Source organism: Gracilinanus agilis, chromosome 1 (assembly GCF_016433145.1).
Source record: "Gracilinanus agilis isolate LMUSP501 chromosome 1, AgileGrace, whole genome shotgun sequence".
NCBI lineage: Eukaryota > Metazoa > Chordata > Mammalia > Didelphimorphia > Didelphidae > Gracilinanus > Gracilinanus agilis.
Window position 1 is genome coordinate 544,195,692 of NC_058130.1, and position 22,930 is coordinate 544,218,621.

At 36.7% G+C, this 22,930-nt stretch overlaps 2 protein-coding genes across 3 annotated transcripts in view; one reads left to right on the plus strand and one right to left on the minus strand.

The window, feature by feature from the left end:
- The window catches only part of USP14 (ubiquitin specific peptidase 14), a 49,631-nt gene extending 42,255 nt beyond the window's left edge, over window positions 1-7,376 (plus strand). For both annotated transcript variants that reach the window (XM_044658053.1, XM_044658054.1), the window contains 3 exons: window positions 4,728-4,788; window positions 6,325-6,432; window positions 6,567-7,376. In XM_044658053.1, the coding sequence (XP_044513988.1) occupies window positions 4,728-4,788; window positions 6,325-6,432; window positions 6,567-6,718 (321 nt within the window). In that variant the 3' untranslated portion in view covers window positions 6,719-7,376. The remainder of the gene's footprint in view (window positions 1-4,727; window positions 4,789-6,324; window positions 6,433-6,566) is intronic.
- A 2,416-nt stretch (window positions 7,377-9,792) lies between these two features.
- THOC1 (THO complex 1) overlaps window positions 9,793-22,930 on the minus strand; it is a 61,841-nt gene continuing 48,703 nt past the window's right edge. Inside the window, exons 16-21 of the mRNA XM_044666654.1 lie at window positions 21,994-22,089; window positions 21,232-21,297; window positions 20,030-20,113; window positions 12,217-12,364; window positions 10,951-11,029; window positions 9,793-10,200 (exon numbers count right to left, since the gene is read on the minus strand). Coding sequence (XP_044522589.1) covers window positions 9,905-10,200; window positions 10,951-11,029; window positions 12,217-12,364; window positions 20,030-20,113; window positions 21,232-21,297; window positions 21,994-22,089 — 769 coding nt within the window. The 3' untranslated portion in view covers window positions 9,793-9,904. The remainder of the gene's footprint in view (window positions 10,201-10,950; window positions 11,030-12,216; window positions 12,365-20,029; window positions 20,114-21,231; window positions 21,298-21,993; window positions 22,090-22,930) is intronic.

The window sequence follows — 22,930 nt, forward strand, 5'->3', positions numbered from 1 at the left end:
TCTATTTTATCTGTTTTTTCAAAATACCAGCTTCTAGTCTTATTTATTAATTCAATAGTTCTTTTACTTTTGATTTTATTAATTTCTCCCTTGATTTTTAGTATTTCTAATTTAGTTTCCATCTGGGGATTTTTAATTTGCTCGCTTTCTAATTTTTTGAGTTGCATGCCCAATTCATTAATCTCTGCCCTCCTTAATTTGTTAATATATGCACTCAAGGATATAAATTTCCCCCTGAGTACTGCCTTGGCTGCATCCCACAGAGTTTGGTAGGATGTCTCATCATTGTCATTCTCTTCAATGAAATTGTTGATTGTTTCTATGATTCCTTCTTTGACAAATGGGTTTTGGAGAATCATATTATTTAATTTCCACTTAGTTTTTGATTTTCCTGTCCAGGTGCCCTTACTAATTATTATTTTTATTGCATTATGATCTGAGAAGGTTACATTTATTATTTCTGCTCTTTTGCATTTGTTTGCCATGATTCTATGCCCTATAACATGGTCAATCTTTGTGAATGTGCCATGTGCAGCTGAAAAGAAGGTGTATTCCTTTTTGTCCCTATTTATTTTTCTCCACATATCAATTAAATCTATTTTTTCTAGGACTTCATTCACCTCTCTTACCTCTTTCTTATTTATTTTTCGGTTTGATTTATCTAGATCTGAAAGAGGAATATTTAGATCTCCCACTAGTATGGTTTTACTATCTGTTTCCTTCTTGAGCTCTGCCAGTTTCTCCTTTATGAATTTGGATGCTATGCCACTTGGTGCATATATATTGAGCAGTGTTATTTCCTCACTGTTTATACTGCCTTTAATCAGGATGTAATGACCTTCCCTGTCTTTTTTAATCATATCTATTTTTACTTTGGCTTTGTCAGAAATCATAATAGCCACTCCTGCCTTCTTTTTCTCATTTGACGCCCAAAAGATTTTGCTCAAGCCCTGAACCTTAAACTTGTGTATGTCCACCCGCCTCATATGTTTTCTTGTAGACAACATATGGTAGGATTTTGGTTTCTAATCCACTCTACTATTTGCTTCCGTTTTATGGGCGAGTTCATCCCATTCACATTCAGAGTTATAATCATCAGTTGTGCATTTGCTGACATTTTCGTTTCCTCCCCATTCCTACACCTTCTCCTTAAACTATTTCCTTTAAAACCAGTGGTTTGCTATTAAGACCCTATCCCTTATCCCCTCCCTTGACTAACTTCCCTTTCTACCCCCTCCATTATTTCCCCCCCCTTTTTGTTTTTAAAGGCCTTATTAATTCCCTCCCCCTCCTTCCCCACTCCCTTTTTTTGACCTCCCCACTCCCCTGTTTCCCTTAATTTATCCCTTCTGACTTTTTCAGAAGGGTTAGATAAGAGCTTTATGTCCCAATGATAGTATAGCTACTCTTCCCTCTCCGGGTTGATTACACTGAGAGTAAGGTTTGGTTATTACCTCTTAATGCTCTCTTCCTCTCCTTCTTATAATAGTATTTGTCCCCTCTCCTTCCCATGCCCTCTTTGTGTGTAATAGAATATCCCATTTTTCTTATTCACTCAAGTTTCTCTTGGTGTCCCCTGCTATTCACCCCCTCTTTCCCATCCCCCATGTCATCTTAGATTATTTAGTGTTCTACCCTCACCCTATGAATTATTTTTCTGATTACTATAATAGTGAATACTATAATAGCGAAATAGAGTTCACTACAGAGAATTATACATAGCATTTCTCTACATAGGAATACAGATAATTAGATCTTACTGAGGCCCTTAAAAAGGCAAATTTAAAAATTATGAGTTTTCTTTCTTTCCCCTCTGTTTCTTATTTACCTTTTCATGTTTCTCTCGATTTTTGTGGTTGGATATCAAACTTTCAATTTAGCCGTAGTCTTTTCTGTGCAAATACTTGGAATTCTTCAACTTTGTTGAATGCCCATACTTTCCCCTAGAAATATATAGTCAATTTTGATGGGTAGTTGATCCGTGGTTGCAGGCCCAGCTCTCTTGCCTTTCTGAATATTGTATTCCAGGCCTTACGGTCTTTTAGCGTGGAGGCTTCCAGATCCTGTGTGATCCTGATTGGTGTTCCTTGATATTTGAATTGTCTCTTTCTGGCTTCTTATAAGATTTTTTCCTTTGCTTTAAAGCTCTTGAATTTTGCAATTATATTTCTGGCCGTTTTCTTATCTGGATCGAATGTAGTGGGTGTTCTATGAATCCTTTCAATGTTTATATTGCCCTCTTGTTGTAGGACTTCAGGGCAATTTTGCTGAATTATTTCTGTTAGTACGGAGTCCAAGTTTCTATTAATTTCTGGTTTTTCTGGAAGACCAATTATTCTCAAATTGTCTCTTCTAGACCGGTTTTCTTGGTCTGTCACTCTCTCATTGAGATATTTCATATTTCCTTCTATTTTTTCAGTCTTTTAACTTTGTTTTATTTGTTCTTGTTGTCTTGAGAGATCATTAGCTTCTAACTGCTCAATTCTAGCCTTTAGAGACTGGTTTTCAGCTTTGATCTTTTGGTTTTCTTTTTCAATCTGGTTCAATTTGCTTATCAGTTCATTTGATTTCTGAGCCTCACTTTCCAATTGCAAGATTTTACCTTTTAAACTGTTATTTTCTTGCCAGATCTCTTCCATCTTCCTCAGAATCTCAGTCTTGAACTCTTCCATAGTTTGTGAGGAGTTTTCCTTATTTGAGGAGGGTCCGGATGCTTGTTTGTTCTCCTCCTCTGTTTGCTCGGTAGTCTGGATTTTCTCTGTGTAAAAGTTGTCGAGTGTTAAAGACTTCTTTTTCTTGTTGTTAATCTTTCTCTTCTGAACTTCCTGAGACTGGGTAGCCATCGTTAGCCCAGCAGCTTCTCAGGTTTATCCTTGCGCTCAGGGTCTGTCCGCCGTCAAGCCCCCTGGTGGACCCACTTGCTTGATCCTCTGCTGGAGGTTTCTTTACAAGTCTCAGGGTGCTGCTTCCACAGTCGTACATCCGTCTGCACTGGTTCCCCACTCAGAGTTTCAGAGCTTTAGCTCCTGGCTATGTCTGCCTCCACCCAGGCCTCCACCTGTGCCTGCTCTCTGAGCCTGCGCTCTGCGCCCTGCTCCTGTGCTCAAATTTTTTGTAAGTTCGTTAGCTTTTTGGGGTCCTAAATCTTGCTGCTCTCAGGAACAGGCCCCGGAGCTGCCAATGACTCGATGGGTGCCCCAAACTTGCTCTATTTCTTTTTAGCTGGCTTCGGCGCTATAGGTGTTGTGTGTGGAGGGGGTGGGGTCGGGTGGTTGCTCAGCCCGCGATTTAGTGAGAGCTGTTTCACCCCTTTATAGCATGGAAATGCCTTGATTCCACGTACCTTCCACGCTATGCCCTGTTGTGGGGTTCCTCCATTCCTCTGGACTGGTTTTTATGTCCCCTTGAGGAGTTTTGTGTGTTTCGGTCAGGAGAGGTTAAGAGCTGCTTTTTACTCTGCCGCCATCTTAACCTGGAACCTCTAAGGTGTTTTTTTTTTTTATATTCTTAAAATAAGAGATAAGAGATATGAATCTGATTATTTAGTCATGAGATACCCTATTCCTTGTAATTACAATATGCTTCATATTTTTTTTATTCCCATACTATCTGCATTTTATAATTTCTCTCTCCTTTCTTCTGAGGTTCTCAAAGCACTTGCCAGAAACTTACTTAGTCCTTTCAACATGCCTGTAAAATAGGTATGTTATGTTGTTTTTCCTTATACAGTATAGGATTATCCCTGTTTTACAGATGGAAAGGAAGGCATAGAAAATTGATTTACCCAAGGCCACTGCAGGAACTTCAGTTGTATCAGCACTCTTTTAAATCTGAGCTCCATCTCTTAGAATGCCTTGTTTCTGAAAGTATAATTTTGTAAGACTTTAAAAAGTGGTCTTTTTTTTTGGCATACCTATATTTATATAGATACCTCTTTATGTTATAAGTGTGTATATATGTATATATGCATATATATATATTTTATAGTTTTAATATGACAAGGATGTAATTAGATTTGTCTTTTAAAGATCGTATCATATACCCTAGACTAAATTGTAGATAAGAACTTTTCTTTCTTTGGATAGAAAAGACTACTTCCTAGATATCTTCTTCACTGTCTTACATGCTGACTTTGAAAATTATAAAATCTTAAATTGCAGTTTGGCTATTGGGGTTTGTTTTGTGTTCCCCTCAGTCAATTGACTAAGCTGGAGTTTGGGGATGTTTCTTCCTCTGCTCCCCACCCTAATCCCCACCTGCCTTCAAGTAAATATACTGGGCCTTGTCCAGTATAAACAAGTATATTGGGGCTACCTGCTTCCCGCCAGTGACAATTGCTATTAAAAAACATTTTAAGTGCTTTGAGTTCTTGGATAAAAGGTGTAAGAGAAGTCATTTAAGTATATCTTTCCATTATTAAGGGGGCCCGATTTTACTGCTAAAGGGAGAACTTTTGCTTTCACACACTCAGTTTGAGGCAGGATAATTATGATATTTTCCTTTGTACTGTATACAGGAAACTGCCCTATTCCATCTTCTGGAAATACTAATGACATTAATTGAACTATAATTTTCCAATCACATATGATGGCATTCTTCCATTCCAGACCACTGGTGGTGGGGGTTTTTAAGTATAGAGCCTGTATATATAGGTTGATACTTGGTATTGGAGAATATTAACTGGTAACTTGTTATTCACAATTACAATAATAATCTTTTCTTCACAGTCTAGCAAAAGCAGCGGGACACAGAAAGAAGCAAAATATGAGCCATTCTCTTTTCCTGACGGTAAGGGAAACTTATTTTCTGACTGTTTCTGTAAGCCGTGCTGCCTATTGAAGTTGGCCGTCCCTCGTTGTCTGGACTGCCTCTTGTTTACTGCATCCCAACCTGGACTCTGCTTGGAGCCATCCAGGTCTCCTTTCCTTCCCCCACATGGTGAGGATTTCTTGCTTTTACTGACATGACCAGCCTACGAGAGGGATGTGTGCTTACCCTTTTCCTCACATCTCTGTACTTTTTGCATCTCTCACGTATGTTAGCCATAGAAATATCTCAGCACTTGGTTGTAGTATAATAGGCAGCTAGTGCTGTAGTGACTAAAACCCTGGGTTTGGACCCAGAAAGACTAGAGCTTGTTTCCTGGCTCAGACACTGGCTGTGTGACCCTGCATGGGCAAGATTTGTTACTCTTAAGTTTTCTCATCAGTAAAATGTGAAGCTAGATGAGATAACATATCTAAAGTGCTTTGCAAATCTCAAAGTGTTTTCTAAGTGTTTATTATTATACTTGTCTGTATATTCTATTTCCCTGCCATATGATGAACTCTATGAGGGAAGAAGACCTCATTTCTTCTTGAACTTTGTATTTTTCTCCAGCTTCTAGTACAGTGCTTTATACATTGTAAACTCTACAACTTAGCTGAATTTAAATTGAATTCCTGTTGGCCAGTTCTTATCTTTCCCTTTCTTCAAAATGTCTTCCCTGAACCACTTTCCTTGGGCAATTTGTGGCCACACTGGACTCTTCCATTTTGGTGGTCTATAGCAGAGGTGTTATATACACAGGCCAGGGGTCCTGTGAGGCTCCCAACACCCCCAGGTGCATGGGCTGAACTAGATTAAAATGTAACTGAAAAATATTTAACAAAATAAATGAATAAAAGAAATCAGTATGTTTGTCTAAGTCAGTATATGGCCTTCAGGGATATTTATGTATAATTCAGTGGTGCCTGTTTCTATTTGAGATTAACATCACTCATCTGTATGAGTGTGCACTCAGTTCTTTGCTGCTCTGCATCAAAAGGCTTATGCTGGGGGCAGCTGGGTAGCTCAGTGGATTGAGAGCCAGGCCTAGAGACGGGAGGTCCTAGGTTCAAATCCGGCCTCAGACACTTCCCAGCTGTGTGACCCTGGGCAAGTCACTTGACCCCCATTGCCTACCCATACCAATCTTCCACCTATAAGTAAATACACAGAAGTTAAGGGTTTAAAATTTAAAATTAAAAAAAAAAAAAGGCTTATGCTGGTGATGATAGCTAATATATAGCACTTATGTGCCAGGCTCTGTGCTAAGTTCTTAACAATTATTATTTGATGCTCACAACAACCCTGGGAGGTAGGTGCAATGATTCCTGTTTTATAAATAAGGAAACTGAGGTAGGGAGGAGTTAACTGACTTGCCTAGGGTCACACAACTAATGAGGATGGGTTTGAACTTGGGTCTTCCTGATCCCTGGTTCAATGCTCAGTTTATTGTGTTGCTTTGTTGCATATATTCATTTACTTTCTCATCTATGTGGATGCGCTTTTCTTCTTTTTTAGATATTGGCTCTAATAACTGTGGTTATTATGACTTACAAGCAGTGCTAACACATCAGGGAAGGTCTAGTTCTTCAGGCCATTATGTATCATGGGTGAAAAGGAAACAAGGTAAAGTACTGTATTGTGTTTCTTTACCATAAACTATTTCGTTAGCATTTACTAGTGCCTATTTTCAGTGCCTTGGTCTTTGAAAGAACTTTTCTAGTTCTAATTTCATCTCTCCTCTCTTTTTGGCTATTTAGATGAATGGATTAAGTTTGATGATGATAAGGTCAGCATCGTTACACCAGAAGATATCTTGCGGTTATCTGGTGGTGGAGACTGGCACATAGCTTACGTTCTGTTATATGGGCCTCGCAGAGTTGAAGTAATTGAAGAAGAAACTTCACAGTAATCATCATCTTAGCTATCTCTGACTAGGTGTGGAATAAATGTTGTTCGTTGATCATTTCTAAACCCCAGAGCTTTAGAAGAAATTTTAGGTGGTTCTACATGGTTTCCCCTCATGTGGAGCCAAGAGGGTGAAATCAGACTTGAAATTTGTTCCATGTATTAACAAACAAAACTAAAAACAAGACAAAGAAAAGAGTTTTATCTTTGGACTCTGCTGCCCCTGTATAAAAGTAGCAAGCAGGAAGACTTTTTTTTTTTTTTTAAAGGCTTATTTCATTGCATAATTTTTTAAAAAAAATTTTAAACGGAAATGCCTTTCAACCACTACCTTCTGTCCTGGTGTTCAATATCTTTCTGCCTTTTCCAGCCCAAGATTCAGCAATCATATATTTATTGCACACCTATTAATATTCCATCATTTGTTGTTATTCTTGCATGGTTCAAACCACCATTCAATAGCTGCCCATCCTTTGCCTTATCTAACAAAGTTTTGCCAGAAGGTGGAAGGGAGAGTGTTGCCCTTGTTGTGTAACTCAGTGCTGCTGCCCATAGTCCATGGAAACATGGCTACAATCAAGTATTTGTCCAGCCTGACCTGCTGACTCAGTTTGTTCTGTTGCTGGCATTTCATGACTTCAAAATAAATTGTGATCAATAAGAGTACGTATGATTATAGTTTTCTTTGTCTTTATATCTAGTGTGGTTATACATATTCATGCTGCTGTTCATCAGTTATTAATCTCTTAAACAAATGATGGCTGTTTTTTTATTGCTTATTTTCCCAAGAGGATCTCTTAATAGAATAAGGATTTTCAATGATTTTTCATTTTTCAGGACACTTGTCTATTGTCCTTCCTATATACTGATTAATTTCAGTTTGAAAGGGGGGGGGAACCAATTAGAAGTACAATAGGATCTCATTTTATGCAACCAAGCCCTTCACTGAAAATTGCACATAACAGCAAACCCCATTATTTAATAAGTTTTTCTTGTACAAATGTACCTAGGCACTTTGTGACTTTTCATAGGCTTATCAGAGATACCAGCTATTAGTAACTAAATAGCCCTAATGAAACAAAGAGAAGCACTGCTCCGACTTGGACCCATGACTTGCTACAAGCGAGAACTCTGGACAAGACTAATGGAGTTAATGTTTGGTGCAAAACTGTAATGATTCCCACTAACACTTCTCAGGAGTGAGAATGAGCATGTTTGGGTGAACTGCTTCTTAAATCTTGATACCACTTAGGAAAATGGTGCAGGTTTAGCAAGTAATTAAAAAAATTTTTTTTCAATTGCCCATCATGTATACCTGAATTAGTGTGTGTTGAGTTCATGTAAAATGAGGTCCTACTATGATATTTCTGCAGAAGTTGATAAAAATTAATCATGAGGATCTGGGCTCATTTTTTGGTTTTAGCCTTGTAAGAAGCTAAAAAATACTAGTGGGCCACAAGCAACATTGGCTTAAACTTGTTATGATAGTGATGTTATCCGAGAAAGTGTTTCATTTTAAATTTGTATTAGCCAATTCTTCACTTGAATCTCCCTGCAAAACTTTGATATACCTCCATTGCTACAATTCTTGCAACTAGCCCCTATTCCACACAAGCAAGAATCTTTTTTTTTTTTTTTTTATGTAGCTCATTAACCCAAATAACAAAGGTCAAGAAAGGCTAGAGCAATATTGCTTTGCTTTACATGAGGGAAACGGTGAAATTTGTTCTAATGCCTTATGTTTACAGTGTTGAACTCTTCAGATTTGCAGTCTTAGTGGTGATCTCATTTGATTCTCAGAACAATTCTGTGAGGTTAGGTTAAGAAAAGGCAGGCATTATTGCTATTTGACAGAAAGCATATTTAAAAGTAGAACAGGGCTCTAATATAGGTCTCCTGATATCTAGAAACTACTTCATACTAGATGAGATGGCTTTAGGTGTTGATAAATGGTTCAGATCAGAGAACTAAGCAATATACCTTAAAATAGATCTGTTCATTTTAGCCAGTAGCATTGTAGGAAAATCGGCATAGGCTTTTATTTCATTTGATGTAAAATGTTCTTTGTTCAGGCCAGTGCAGTTCAGCAATGTAAATAGATGTATGTTAGCCAAATCTTTAAATAAATACCTCTGCTCTTTTACTTTGTGATAAACATGTAAGCTCATGTGATGACTACTGCTATGTTGGAAACACATAGGAGAATTAAAAAAAAATCAACTCGCCTCAAGACATATGAGGCACAAATGAGTTACAAAACTGCTGGAGTAATAAGGTTTGCTATAAGATTTTACTTAGATGTCAGAATCAGCTGGAAAAGATTTCGGAATCTTGTCTAATGCCCTATTTTGCATTAAAAAAATGAGAACTTAAGTGACTTGGCTAAGGTAGCAGAGTAGGGTCTGAAAGCATTCCCTGAAAAGGTTAGAAAGTGTTATCTGGAAGATTTCCAGATTACTGGAAGTGCCTTTTATACTGTCTTGAAACCCAGGGGCATTTAGAAGGAAGTTACTTCCCACTTGCCTTCAATATGAGCATTATTTGGGGAACCATGTTGAAATAGCCAGTTTATTTCTGAGAACTAAACAGAAATGTGTTTACAGAATACTCAAATAGCACTTTCCAGTGAGGATGGTCACTGAAATCAGTCTAACCAGAACAGCCCATATTCTATGGTGTAAATATTAAGTGGTATTTATTATGAGAGCCCTCGAGATAGTATACATGAAAAAGAATCTCAATCTTTACACAGGCCACGTTACCTGGCCATTGTAGATTTTGTATTTTACCAATGAAAACGTCTTACAGTGTGTTTATGGATTTAAAATGTATGAAAAGTACCGTATTTATATACATGAATCTACAGCTACTTCTCTGCACTGGGATGTTATATTAGTTCTCTTACTTTTTCATCATTAAGATTCATAATACTCGAGGAAAACAACTTTATAAATAGGCATTTGCATGCATCCTTTGTAAAAATTTGTATTAATCATAGTTTTCCCATTTGGGGAAATTAAGATAGGCAATGGACATTGTTTCACTGTGTCATTAAAGCACTAACCAACTGTACACAAATGTTATAAAAAATGTTTATTGTTTACCAAAACAAGTGGATCTCTTTATCAAATGCTGCTTGGTAACAAAATCTTATCACAGTTTTAATTAAAAAAATATAATAAGAAATAAGTTAACTACTTGTTTCAGTGTCATTAGTTAGACTTTCTGCGAGGTCGCTTAACCCGGATTTGTTTAATGCATTAATGAGATTCTCAGGTGTTGCATGTATCCCCTCTTGATCCTGCCATGCAACTAGCAACTGTTTGGCTCTCATCTTCACATCCTCACTGTCAGACTCGATCTGTTTTATATCAGAGTCTTTCATTTCTAGGTATGGAGCCAGGATTTTCCATTGTTCTCCCAGCTTGTTAGCAAATAGTTCTATTTGGTCCCCTGTTACAGGTTTGTCAAGCCGGACATCAGGACCTAGAAAAATAATAGAGAAAGTTATGCAATATTTTGTTTTTTATCCTCTTTTTCTTTGTACCCAGAAGAATGGCGATGCCTTGTGTTCTATATAGGAGGGAGACCATCATTTTTTTAGCAAGTGACATAATTCTGAATGAAAATTCAGATTCTTACAGCCGAATTTTCAAGCACATAAACAGAACTATGTTTTTAGAAATCTAGTAGTAGTTACAGATAAGGTATCCTCTGAAAGTAAAGCAATTAATCCAAATTGTACTCTGCTTGCGAAGTTATAAATAACAAAGATTCTTTTTCTTATCTTAATCCTGAACAAAATATAGGTTTTCATTGCCTTGGGAATAAATCATTTCTATTTTTTGTATGTAAAGTTTTTAATCATTACTTTCTACAAATAAAAAGCCTCCAAAAATTAATTTATTACACCAAATGTACGTAAGTTTTAGTTTCTATTTCATCAAAGTTTTTCTACAAATAAAACTTCTCAAGTTCATTTCAGTGTTTTTGGTTATTTCCTTACTATGAAATATTATATGCCTGAGATAAAACTGATGTGAAATCAAAGGCTCATTTTTTTTTTGTTTAGAATCGATACTGAGTATTGGTTCTAAGGGCTAGGCAGTGGGGGTTAAGGGCCTTGCTCAGGGTCATACAGAAGTGCTGGAGGCCAGATTTGAACTTAGGACCTCCTGTCTCCCTGCCGTTAACACCTACCTGCCCTGAAAGCCTTAGTTTTTTACAAATACTTACTCTCATTATTTTCCTTCAGTAAAGCATCATTATCTTCCTCATCTTCATCTTCACCTGTTTTTATTTCTTCAGAAGGAGGCTAAAAGTAAAAAAAATATATATATATATTTTCAAGGTTTCTTTAAAATAAAAGAAATATGGAAGCAGAGTATCAATATGGTAGTTATAAGATCGAAATGCAAGTTCTTTAGCCCCTAGTGTTCCTCAGTGATGTTGGGGGGTGGGGAGACAGCATGGATCTTCGTTCACCAGATAGGACAAGAGGGCTGAATTGCTCAATGTTTATTTGATTAAACTTGAGCTTTTTTTCTTCCAAGGAAAATGACCTTTGAACTATGGATTTTAGGGTAGCATGTCATCAAGCTACTTATAATCAGTTCAAGTTATCAGGCCTAAATCTTTTTTAGACCCTTACCTTCTGTCTTCAAATCAATACTGTGTATTAGTTCCAAGGCAGAAGAACAGTAAGAGCTGGGCAATGGGAATTAGGTTATTTTAAAATTACTTGTCTTGGGGACAGCTGGGTGGCTCAGTGGAATGAGAGCCAGGCTTAGAGACAAGGAGGTCCTGGGTTCAAATATGGCCTCAGACACTTTGTTGCTGTGTGACCCTGGGCAAGTCACTTAATCCCCATTGCCCAGCCCTTACTGGTCTTATGCCTTGGAGCCAGTACACAGTATGATTCTAAGACAGAAGATGAGGGTTAAAATAAATAAATTACTTGTCTCTGTAAGCCTAAGCTGCAAAATGAATAAATTGAAAGTTTGAAATGTGTCTGAAGATCATCGAGGACAGCATTTTTGCTTGCTTGGTATCCTCAGTACTTATCACAGCATCTGGCCCATCGTGAGCACTTAACCAGTATTTGCCAATTGGATGCTTGATTGGAAAGCATGAGGTGAATGAAGTATGTGGACATGGTGGTCATCTGAATCACTGCTAAAGGCTGGGCAAGCTAAAGGCACAATAAAGAGTTTATGTGATCCCCTACATTTATTCTTATGCTTTCCCCAACCACCTAAAGCTAAGGAAACAAAAATAAGGAATTATTTGGGGAAAGTTTGTAATGAGAACCATAATGATCCTGAATGCTTTTTAATAGATTTTCTACAAACAGCATATATAGCATAGTCATAGTTTTGAGGGCTTTGGTAAATCACCATTTGAAAGCCTTTACATGAGTTACCGCTATTTTTAGGTTTACTTATAAATAGGAAGTTCAAATTTAACACCTGAAGGGAAGTGATAAAGGCAAAAAGTACTTACTGGCAACTCCTTGGCTAGTTTTATAACCATGTTTTCTAGATATTCTGGTAAACTTTTAAACTGCTGGTTGGTTGGTTGGAAGAAGTGGGGGCTGCGACGTGCCAACAGTCTTAGGGCTCTCCAGCCATAATTGGAATTGTTCACAGCCCTATAAAAACAAAATGGATGTTATTTTTAGTGTTTGTGGTTTATACCTTAATTTGTCTTAGAGGAAATAATATGTATAAGTACCTCAAACACTCATTAATGATCCCAAAGTCAGAGCTGAAGCAGTGCTCTAATCCAGAAGCACAACGCTACAGTCTATTGCATTCATCCCAATTTACTTTAGGATTCAGTCTTGGGGATGTGTTATGTTTTTCACAAAAACGTTCAACCAAAATTATTTTACTTCCATTTAATCACTTATTACTGAATATCTAGGCGTTTCTGCAAAAACTTCAGTTCTTAGATGGAGTCTCCCTAAAGCTTCACAGCTGGGAGTCACCAAAGTGCTCCTTCAGACATCTTGAATATCTGTCCAGCAGATATCTCAAATTCAGTATGTCCAAAAACCAAATCCATCATCTTCCTCTCTAAATCCTCCCCAACTCCTACCTCCCTTATTACCACAGAGGACAACAAAACACCCTCCCAGTCTCCTGCTCACAACTGAGGAGACATCCTGGTTTCCTCTCTTTACCCGTCCACATTTCGCATTGTGGCCATGGGCTGTTTTCACTTCTGCAACATCTCAAATATGATTCCTCTATTCTGACACCATCACCAATCTAGTGCAGGCCCTTATCATGCCTTCTTTAACTGCCTCAAGTCTCTTTCTACTTCAGCTTGAGGCATACAGGATGTGCAGGCCTGAACATGTCACCTTGTCCCCACTCAGTAAAGTCCAATGGCTCCCTTTTGCCAAATGTTCAAATATAAACTGTTGTTTGGCATTCAAAGCCCTTCATAACCTAGCCTCCTCCTACCTTTCCAGTCTTCTTACACCTTACTCTGACATGTACTCTTTGGTCCAGTCTCACTGGCCTCCTGCTTGTTCTACACAATATATTGCTCCATCTCTTATTCAGGCAGATTCTGTCTGGCTCTCCTCCATACCCAGAATGCTTTCCCTCCTCCACTCTGACTTCTTTAAATTCCTATTTTTTACCGGAAGCCTTCCTCAGCTCCTCTCAACTCCTGTACCTTCCCTCGGTTGACTATTTTCTATTTGTCTTATATATATTGCTTTTGTATACATTTGTTTGCATGTTTCTCCCCAATTTGATTGTAAACTCCTTGAGGGAAGGAACTACCTTTTAAAAATTTTTTAAAAACTCTTCAGTGCTTAACACAGTGCCTAGAACATAGTAGGTACTTAATAAATGTTTACTGATGAATTAAAAACCCCAACTTTAACCATACTTAGGTTACATTCATATTTCAATATTACCTAGAGAAATGAACTTTGAGAAATTCATGATATCTGAAACTAAATTTCAAGTTCTATTAATTTAAACAGTGTCACTTTATTATAGTATATACAATAAAAGATATGTACTTAAAATGATACAATGCTTTGTATTATTATTTTCCCTCACTTCCTTCTCAATACCATCAACTTAATTTTTATAAACTAGGGCAAAAACAACTAGAGCCACATAATGACAGCAAAAAGTATTTAATTTTTTTTCATTTAAATCTTTTTTTCCTTTTTATTTTAAAAATATTTTTCCATGTTTACATGATTCATTTTCTTTCCTTCCCTTGTTCCCTTCCCTCTCCTGGAGCTAGTAAGCCCTTCCACTGAGTTATATAAATGTTATCACTTAAACCTATTTTCATATTCATTTTTTGCAATAAAGCAATCTTTTAAAACCCAAATCCCAAATCATATGTCTATATAAACAAATGATAAGTCATTTGTTTTTCTTCTGTGTTTCTACTCCTAAATTCTTTCTCTTGATGTGGATAGCATTCTTTCTCATAAATTCTTTGGGATTGTCTTGTATTAGCAAAGTCCATTTCATTGGATAGTTTCACAATGTTTCACTTTCTGTGTACAATGTTCTCTTCATTCTGCTCATTTCACTCTGCATCAGTTCATGGAGGTTCTTCCAGTTCACATGGAATTCCTCCAGTTCATTATTCCTTACAGCACAATAATATTCCATACCACAATTTGTTCAGCCATTCCCCAATAGATGAACACCCCTTCATTTTCCAATTTTTTTTTTGCCACTACAAAGAGCTCAGCTATAAATATTTTAGTAAAATATTTTTCCTCATTATCTCTTTGGAGTACAAAGTCAGCAGTGGTATGGCTGGACCAAAGGGTATATGTTCTTTTAAAGCCCTGGGGGCATAATTCCAAATTGCCTTCCAGAATGGTTAAATCAATTCACAACTTCACCAGCAGTGTATTGTGTTCCAGTGGGTATTTGCTGCACCCCCCACAACACTTATTATTTTCCTTTACTGTCACATTAGCCAGTCTGCTAGGTATGAGGTGGTACCTCAGAGTTGTTTTGATTTGCATTTCTCTAATCAGGAGGGATCTAATTTAAATCTAAGACCTTCAGAACATGCAGTCTCCCTAAAAAACTATCAGAGGCATAAATAACATACATTTCAGTGTTGTCTAGTAGGAAAGAAATCATTTAGAGCATATAAAAAACACCCAAATCCTAATATTTAGGTGGCAGCTCAATTTGTTTTGTTCTAAATGAATTCTTAAAATAGCATCAATCTATTTACTGACACTCATTGAGTGTACTAATGGAAATGAGCTGCTTTAATGCTCATCTGATTAACCTGACATTTATTTAATTAACATGCAATGCCTGGTTTTATTAAATACCATTTTATACTCCATTAAAGATTTAAGTGTCCAGAACAAGGGAGACAATTTCATTACTGTACTCTGTCTTAGTCAGACATCATATGAAGTATTGTTTAGTTCTGTGGGCCATATTGTAGGAAGAATGGACAAGCTGGAAATATGAATAGTCAGGATGAGGATGAACCTGAAGGATGATTCAGAACAATGAATTAAATGAATTGGCAGTGTTCAACCTGGAGAAAAACATGACACATTTCTTTTAGTATCTGATGGGTTATCATGTGGAAGATGTTTTGCTTACCCTTAGAGGGTAGATTCTTCCCAACTGGCTTCCGATCTAACTTTCTTGGATGATTTCACATTCTCTTTTTTTTTAGCCAACCTGACTGATTTGCCTATTGTATCTTGTTCTCCATCCCTAGAATGTACTTCTTTCTGGCTCCTTTCAAGGTTTGGCTCAAGAGCCATCTCCTCCAAGATGCTTTTCTTGATCCCTCAGTTGTCATGGCACCACTCCCACTGCTTAGATTACATTGTATTAATTCTGTATTGATTTTGTGTACACAATTTTTCTGTCCTGTAGAATGTAAGCTCCCCGAGAGATGGTTTTGTTTTTCTCTTTATATTCCTAGTGGGGCTAGTATTGGTGCCTTTTATATGGTAGGCCTTACTAATGCTTGTTGAATTGAAAGAGAACTGTACTACCATATGAAAGACTGATCCAAATCACTGATATTGGCAAAGATGATAATGGACAAGATGAATGAATGATTTCTAGTAAATACTGAATTGGTCCAAAAATCCAGGAAAAAATTTGGATCCTATTACTACACATATAGCTCAAGGATGATAACTCCAGCCACAACAATAATAATGATGATAATATCAAAGAAAGAAATGTTGCATATACGCCAAAATATTCATAATAGCACTTTTTCTAAGAGCAAAGAAGTGAAAACAGAACAAATTTTCATCTTTTGGGAAATGACTAAACAACCTATACATGAATATAATGGAATAAAATGGAGAATAAGAATTCAGAGAATCATAGGAAGAGTAGGCAGAACCGGGAACATGATAGTGATTACATTTTAAAAGTAAATTAAAAATAAAAACAAAACTATCTAATTATAATGACTTAGACTGCTCCTGGCAAAAGATATGAACAAATGAACTTTCCTTTCTTTGTAAAGAGGTGAGTGTATCTTAGTGAGGAATACAGCATATCCTATCAGATTCGGTTGTTATGTCTGTTAGTTTGACTTAACTATTTCTTCCCTACCCCCCTACTTTTAAAAAATTCTTTGCTATAAGGAATGCATTATTGGGGAAGGGAGGTAGGGAGGAATATGTTTGGAAATGACATAAAAACAAATACGTTGATAAGAAATTTTAAAGAAATATTCAGACCACTATATGTATAAAACACTCTTCTAGGCACTTGCAAGGGGAAATACAAGATGTGGTTAATAAATAGTTCCTGCCAATCTCATGGAGTACAAGAGTTAAGAAGTGGGATACGACACATATAAATATTTTTTTTATTTTTATTTTGAATATATCCCCATATTTACACATTTCATGTTCTTTCTCCCTCTCCAGCCCTCCCAACCCCTCTTAGACGACTCATAATTCCACTGGGTTTTACATGTATCATTGATTAAGCCCTAATTCCATATTATTGATAGTTGGGCCAGAGTTATCATTTAGTGTCTTCATCCCCAATAATATCCCCATCAGCCCATGGTGACACATATAATATAATACATTATTTTGTCTCTCTTTAATGGACATACTGGTATAGACTGAAGTATAGGGGATATAAAAGCCATTACCAAATGCAGTGGACAAGATCACAGCAGGGTTTATGAAGAAAGTAGGATTTGAGTTGGACTTCATAAAATGGGCAGGAATTATGAAAGAAGGAGAAGAAACACATTCTGGGAAGTTGAGCACTAAATAAGTTAGTGGATCTAGTGATCGGGTCATTATGATCCCAGAATAAGAAGTTTCAGCACAGCAGTGAGGATAGAAGTCAAATTGCAATGGTTTCTTAAAGACAGTGTGGGTGAAGGCATGCATTCAGTAAGCAGAGATAATTTTTCCTATAAATTTAGCAATGAAAGGAAGGAGACAAATGGAAGGGCAGTAAGAGAGGGTGGAAATGTCAAAGAAATGCATTTTTGGAATTGAGCTGAAAAAAAGATGAAGGAACCAGTAGAGATGGAAAAATTAAAGATATATGAAAGGGAAGCTGAGTAAGACCTTATTTGAGTAAGGTCTTAGAGAAGACTAGAAGATCAAGATGTGGTGAGATAGAATATAGCCTTAATAAGGATGCATGGATAAACAAACATACTCTGTGAAATGGAAGTAATCTCAGAGGCCATCTAATATAGATATGACTAAAAATCCCTTTTCTAAGATAGGTAAAAAGTGGTTATTCAACCTCTACTTGGAGACATACAATAAGAAGGAAACCTACTACCTCCTCAGGAGGCCTAGCCCACTTATTAGAGATAGGCAATCATTTTGCAAGTATTTATTAAGTTTAATATGCTAGGCAGTGTATAAAGAAAAATGAATGAAATAATCTCTAATTGGGAAAGAATTTACATTCTGATGGGAAAGACAAGTTGAACATACATATATATGAGGAATAATATGGAGAGTAAGTACAAAGTAAATGAATACAAATTTGGGTTGGAATATGATTTATCACTTGTTTATATGGGTATATGATTTGGGATTTGGGTTTTAAGAGATTATTCTATTACAAAAATGAATAATATAGAAATAGGCATCAAGGGATAAAACATATATAACCTGGTAGAATTGCTTGTCAGCTCTGGGAGCGGGGAAGGAAAAGGGAAGGGAGAGAACATGAATCATGTAACCCTGGAAAAAAATTCAAACAAACAAACAAACAAAATCAAACTAACATTCCTGACTACAAGGAAAAAAAAAATCTGGGTTGGAGAGGATTAGCAATTGAGGGAAATCCAGAAAGGTGTCATGAACAAGATGATGCCTGAGCTTCATCTAAAAGAAATGCAGTAAGATGAGCAAAATAATTCACTTCCATTAGGATGCCCATTAAGTATAAGTAATTAGAAATGGACTAATAGCATTTTAGAGGATGCATTTAGAACAAAACAACATAAATACTAAAATTTTTTATATCTATGTGCTCAGTGATTTTCTTCCTCTTCAGCTACATTTCACCACATTTCAAGGGCAATGCTATGTTCTGATTGCCTCCCATGACTGAAATGTTCTCCTTCCTCCTCTCAATCACAGCGGATGGCCAGTGCAAGGGCCCAGAGATGGGAGATGGAGCCACATGGAGGAGGAACTGAGAGATGGCCTATCTAGCTATACTGCAGAGTACAGGAGGAGTACTCTTCAGTGAGGCAGGAAAGATAGGTTAGGACCAGGAAGCACAATGTAGTGGATAGTCAGTCTCCTAGAACATCTGGCTTCAAGGCCTACCTTTGCCAATCAAAAAGTTTCTGTAAATTGGGAAAAAAATTTTATAGTAGGTGTCTCTGACAAAGGCCTAAATCTTTCAAATATCCAGAGAATTTTCTCAATTTTAAAAGAATACAAAGCATTCCCCAACTGATAAATGGTCAAAGGATATAAACAGGCATTCTCAGAGGCAGATATTAAAAGTATTATAGTCTTATAAAAATGCTCCAAATCACAACTGGTTAGAGAAATGCAAATTAAAACCACTCTGAGATAACAATCTTCCATTTATCAGATTGGCTAATATGACCAAAAAGGAAAATGATAAATGTTGGAGCCAATTTGGGAAAATTGGGACCCTAACACACTGTTGGTGGAATTGTAAACTAATACAACCATTCTGAAGAGCAATATGGAACCATGCTTGAAGGGTTACAAAACTCTGCATACCCTCTGACCCAGAAATACCATTACTAGGTCTGTATCTCAAAGAGTTGAAAAAGGACCTGCTTGTACTGAGCAACTCTCTTTGTTTGTAGTGGCAAAGAACTGGAAATTGAGGAGGTGTCCATTAATTGAGGAAAGTACAGCAACAAATATTACACAATAATTGCTGGTGAAGAACTATACTATTATTAGCAAAGCAAGTTTCCAAGATACCCACAAAGGACTCATGATGAAAAATGCTTTCCACAGCTAAAGAACTATTAGGACCGTAGACCAAAACATTTCATCTTCCACTTAATTTCCTTCATTAGAAAACTTGAAAGATGGCAGGATAGGTTGTGTAGGACTTTCAAAGGCAGACAAAGAGAGCTCATATTTGATATTAGATGCAATTGGGAGCCACTGGAGTTTTCTGTGTAGAAAGGTGGCATGATCAGACTTGTACTTTCAGAACATCTCCTTGATAGTTGCCTCCCTCCCTGCCCTCCCTCTAACCAGAGAAGTGGGATGGGAATCATAGGAACTCAGACTTAATGAATTAGGAAATTTAGGCAGCAGCTGCTATCAGTATGGATCTGTGAGTCTCTAAGAGACTATTAGAATAACTATAGAATAGCAGCCATGGCACTTCTGGGGTTTCATAATGAAACTGATGAGGGCAAAATGAGCAGATCTAGCCTTGGGAGGGGCCAAACGACAATAGTCTCAGAAAAATCAAGATTAGGAGTTATATTCCTCAGACCTGTGCTTAATTCACCAGAATATACTACTCTCAAACTTATATTATGTAGGCATTTTCAAAATCTTCAATTATATCCAGAAAAAGTTGTCTTGTTTTACATGAAGTGTACCACCCTGTCCTCAGCCGATTTTGTAAAACTTTGTCAGGATCAGTTCTGAAATGTTTAATAATAGTTATGAAGGAGTTATCTCATTTGAGAAGATGAAACAAAGCAGACATCCAAGATATCATTACTCCAGTGATTTACATGACGGAAAGCTTTTCCTGGAGATCTTAAGTCATTCTGAAGATGGAAGGAAATTAAAAATTATATCATGAGAAAGATTACTTACTTATATTCATTTTCAACCATATTTTCTGGGTCTGCCTGCTCAATGGCCTCTTCAAAAAATTCTTCTAAAGTTGGCATGTATTCTCTGTTCATTGGAAAGAATTCAAGATTTCATATTTAAATATAGTTTATCTGCCTTATTTTTTCAAAGGGCATCTTATCTTATTGAGAAACTATAGAAATGGAAGATTTTAATTTTATCTACAGTTGTAAAACAGAAAAAACTAAAAAAAAAAACTAAAGAAAAATAATTTTTTTTATAATTGTATTTTAATATAATTGATTTTCTTTGTAATACCATATATTTTATGCATTTAAAAATACTATTTTGAGAAGAGGTCCACAGGGCTCAGAAGATTGCCAAAGGGTTATGTCTGCTGGAAAACATGTGAAGAACTTCTGCTTTAGTAAATGTCCCCAAACCAAGCACTTAAGTGGTTTAACAGACACACAAACACACACGTACATATAAAAAAATAACTCCCCCCCCCCCCCCCCGCCCGCCCCTCACTGGGGCTGGGGTGGGAGGAGTTGGGTAAGGGGATAAGAAAGGTATTTTTTTTCCCTAAGTCATCAAAGTCTAGATTTTAAACGTACAATCTGAAAAATTCAACTCATATAACCTAAGACTTGCAAATTTCTTACTTAATAGCCTATCATTCATAAAAACAAAGTCTTTCAGATTTTGGGGAACAGTATCATAAAATTTTCCAACCAGCAATTTTTTTAACCATTCAGATTTAATATTAATGACACGGAATGTCAAAGGTTTAATTTTAGCAGTTAAGACTTTTTATCATGGTTAAAGAACATTTGGGTATTTAAGTAAAATTCAGAAATATCAAACTATCAAAGAAAATTCTGATATTAAGTAATTTAGATCTCAGGACAATAAATTGCCTTCAGATAGAATACTGGGCTTTCCAAATGCAAACCAAGCAAACCAATCAGTTATGATTCAATATCACATGGGTCCCTCACCTGTGTGTGGTTTATAAGATTTCCTGAAATCTTAGCATTATTATTTTGCCTACTTCACACCAGACAAAGCTGGGAGGATTTAGTTTGGAAAACCTTCTAGTTATTTTGTTCACAACATATCTTAAACATTTGTTCACAGAGCTTGAAGGTCTGATGTCACCAGGAAAAATGTGATGATTTTATTCTTAATGGTGCAAAGAAAAAGAGCAACCTTTCACTTGCCTGGACTCTGATTTACAAGCTTCCATATTGTCAGGACAGAGATTCCAAAGTCTTGTTAGTTCCTCACTGAAAAGCAAAAGAGAAAAATACCCCTAATTATTCCAGTCAAAAACACAACGATGTCAATGAAGCATTCACTTAGAAATTTCTGTAAGCCCGTCATCTTTATTTTTATTTTTGCTCATTAAGAAGTAAAGAAAATGTACAGAATGTATTAATGGTTCATGCTAAAAAATGAAAGTTCACAAAGGGCCAGAACCACGGCTTTTGAACATTTGCTAAAGTTGCTAGGGAAACAGAAGGTTCTCAATCATACTGATATTTTCACACTAACTAGTGAGATGATTTCTCTCTATGCCACTCTCTGGTAGAAAGAGAGGAGCAGGGGAAGTATTTGAATGCATTAACTCTTCTTAGATGTATTTATGAGCAGTTACTAGTTGAGAAACACCCAAAACTCAGTGATCATGACAACTTGGTACAACTGGAGGTGAGGTGGCTCAATCTGGTTCAAAATTCATCCAGAGACAATGTAGAAAGAAGCCACGGGCTTTCCAAGCAACCTTCAAAATGAAGGCTAGAGTAGCTACAGGATGAGCATAAGGAACCAGGTTATAGTTGGCTACTCTTATAGAAATAAACTCATGTAATATTTGGCAGCAAAAAACTTTTAAAATTCTATAATGGCACCTTTTAAAAAAATAAACATATTGAATATACAATTACCAATCCTGGCCCAGATATGAAGACAAGCTGACCTACTTTCCCATCAGAATTTTTTTGTTGGGTCCTTTCCCCAGGAAATCCTCTGGTGCTGTTCTCTTTCTTACAACTCTTGTAGGCTTGGAGTCTGATGGTCTACGGCAAATAGAACGCACACTATTTTTGGAATTATACGTAGTTAGGAAAGGTGAAAGAGTTTTAGATCTGACAAGGAAACATTTTTAGGTCACTTTTCTTAAGATAAAAAAGTTCTACATGAATACACAGTATTCCTTTAGAAGACAAAAATATATAAAGCAATTAATAACGCACATGACAATTTTGTTTTGGGGATATCTCAAGTGAGGAGTAACACACATTAAGGTAAATATAAAAAGATGTCCCCATAAACCATTCTTCCTGTCTCCCAGGTTTAACCTTGTCTTTTTGTCCTCCCTCACCCTACGTACTCAATCTGCTGACAAATCTTGACATTTTACTCTCCATAACATTTCTCTCACATCTGCTTCTTTCTCTCTCTGACACTTTAGTCCAGGCCCTCATCATCTCTTGCATAATAAACTGTTGTTATGGCCCCGAACTGGTCTCCTTGTCAAGTATCTTTCTGCTTCAGTCTATCTCCTCACAAATGTCAAATTTATTTCCTTAAGTGCAGCTGTGGCTCTCCCCTACTTAATATTAACTGTAATGGCTCCTTATTGCCTCCAAAATCATCTATAAACTCCTTTATGAAGGCTTTTAAAGTCCTTCATAACCTAACTTTATTATTTTTTATATATCTTTCCCTCATTATACATTACTCTCCTCCTTACCTTGTAAGGCTTTCTTTCTATGCACTCCATCTCTGTGACTTTAGGATGCCCACCCCCCATACCTATAACGCATTCCCTCCTCACATAACTCCTCTTTCTTCAGGATGTAGTTTAGGTACCCTCTTCTAAATGAAGCTTTTCACGATCCCAATTTCAAGTGCCTT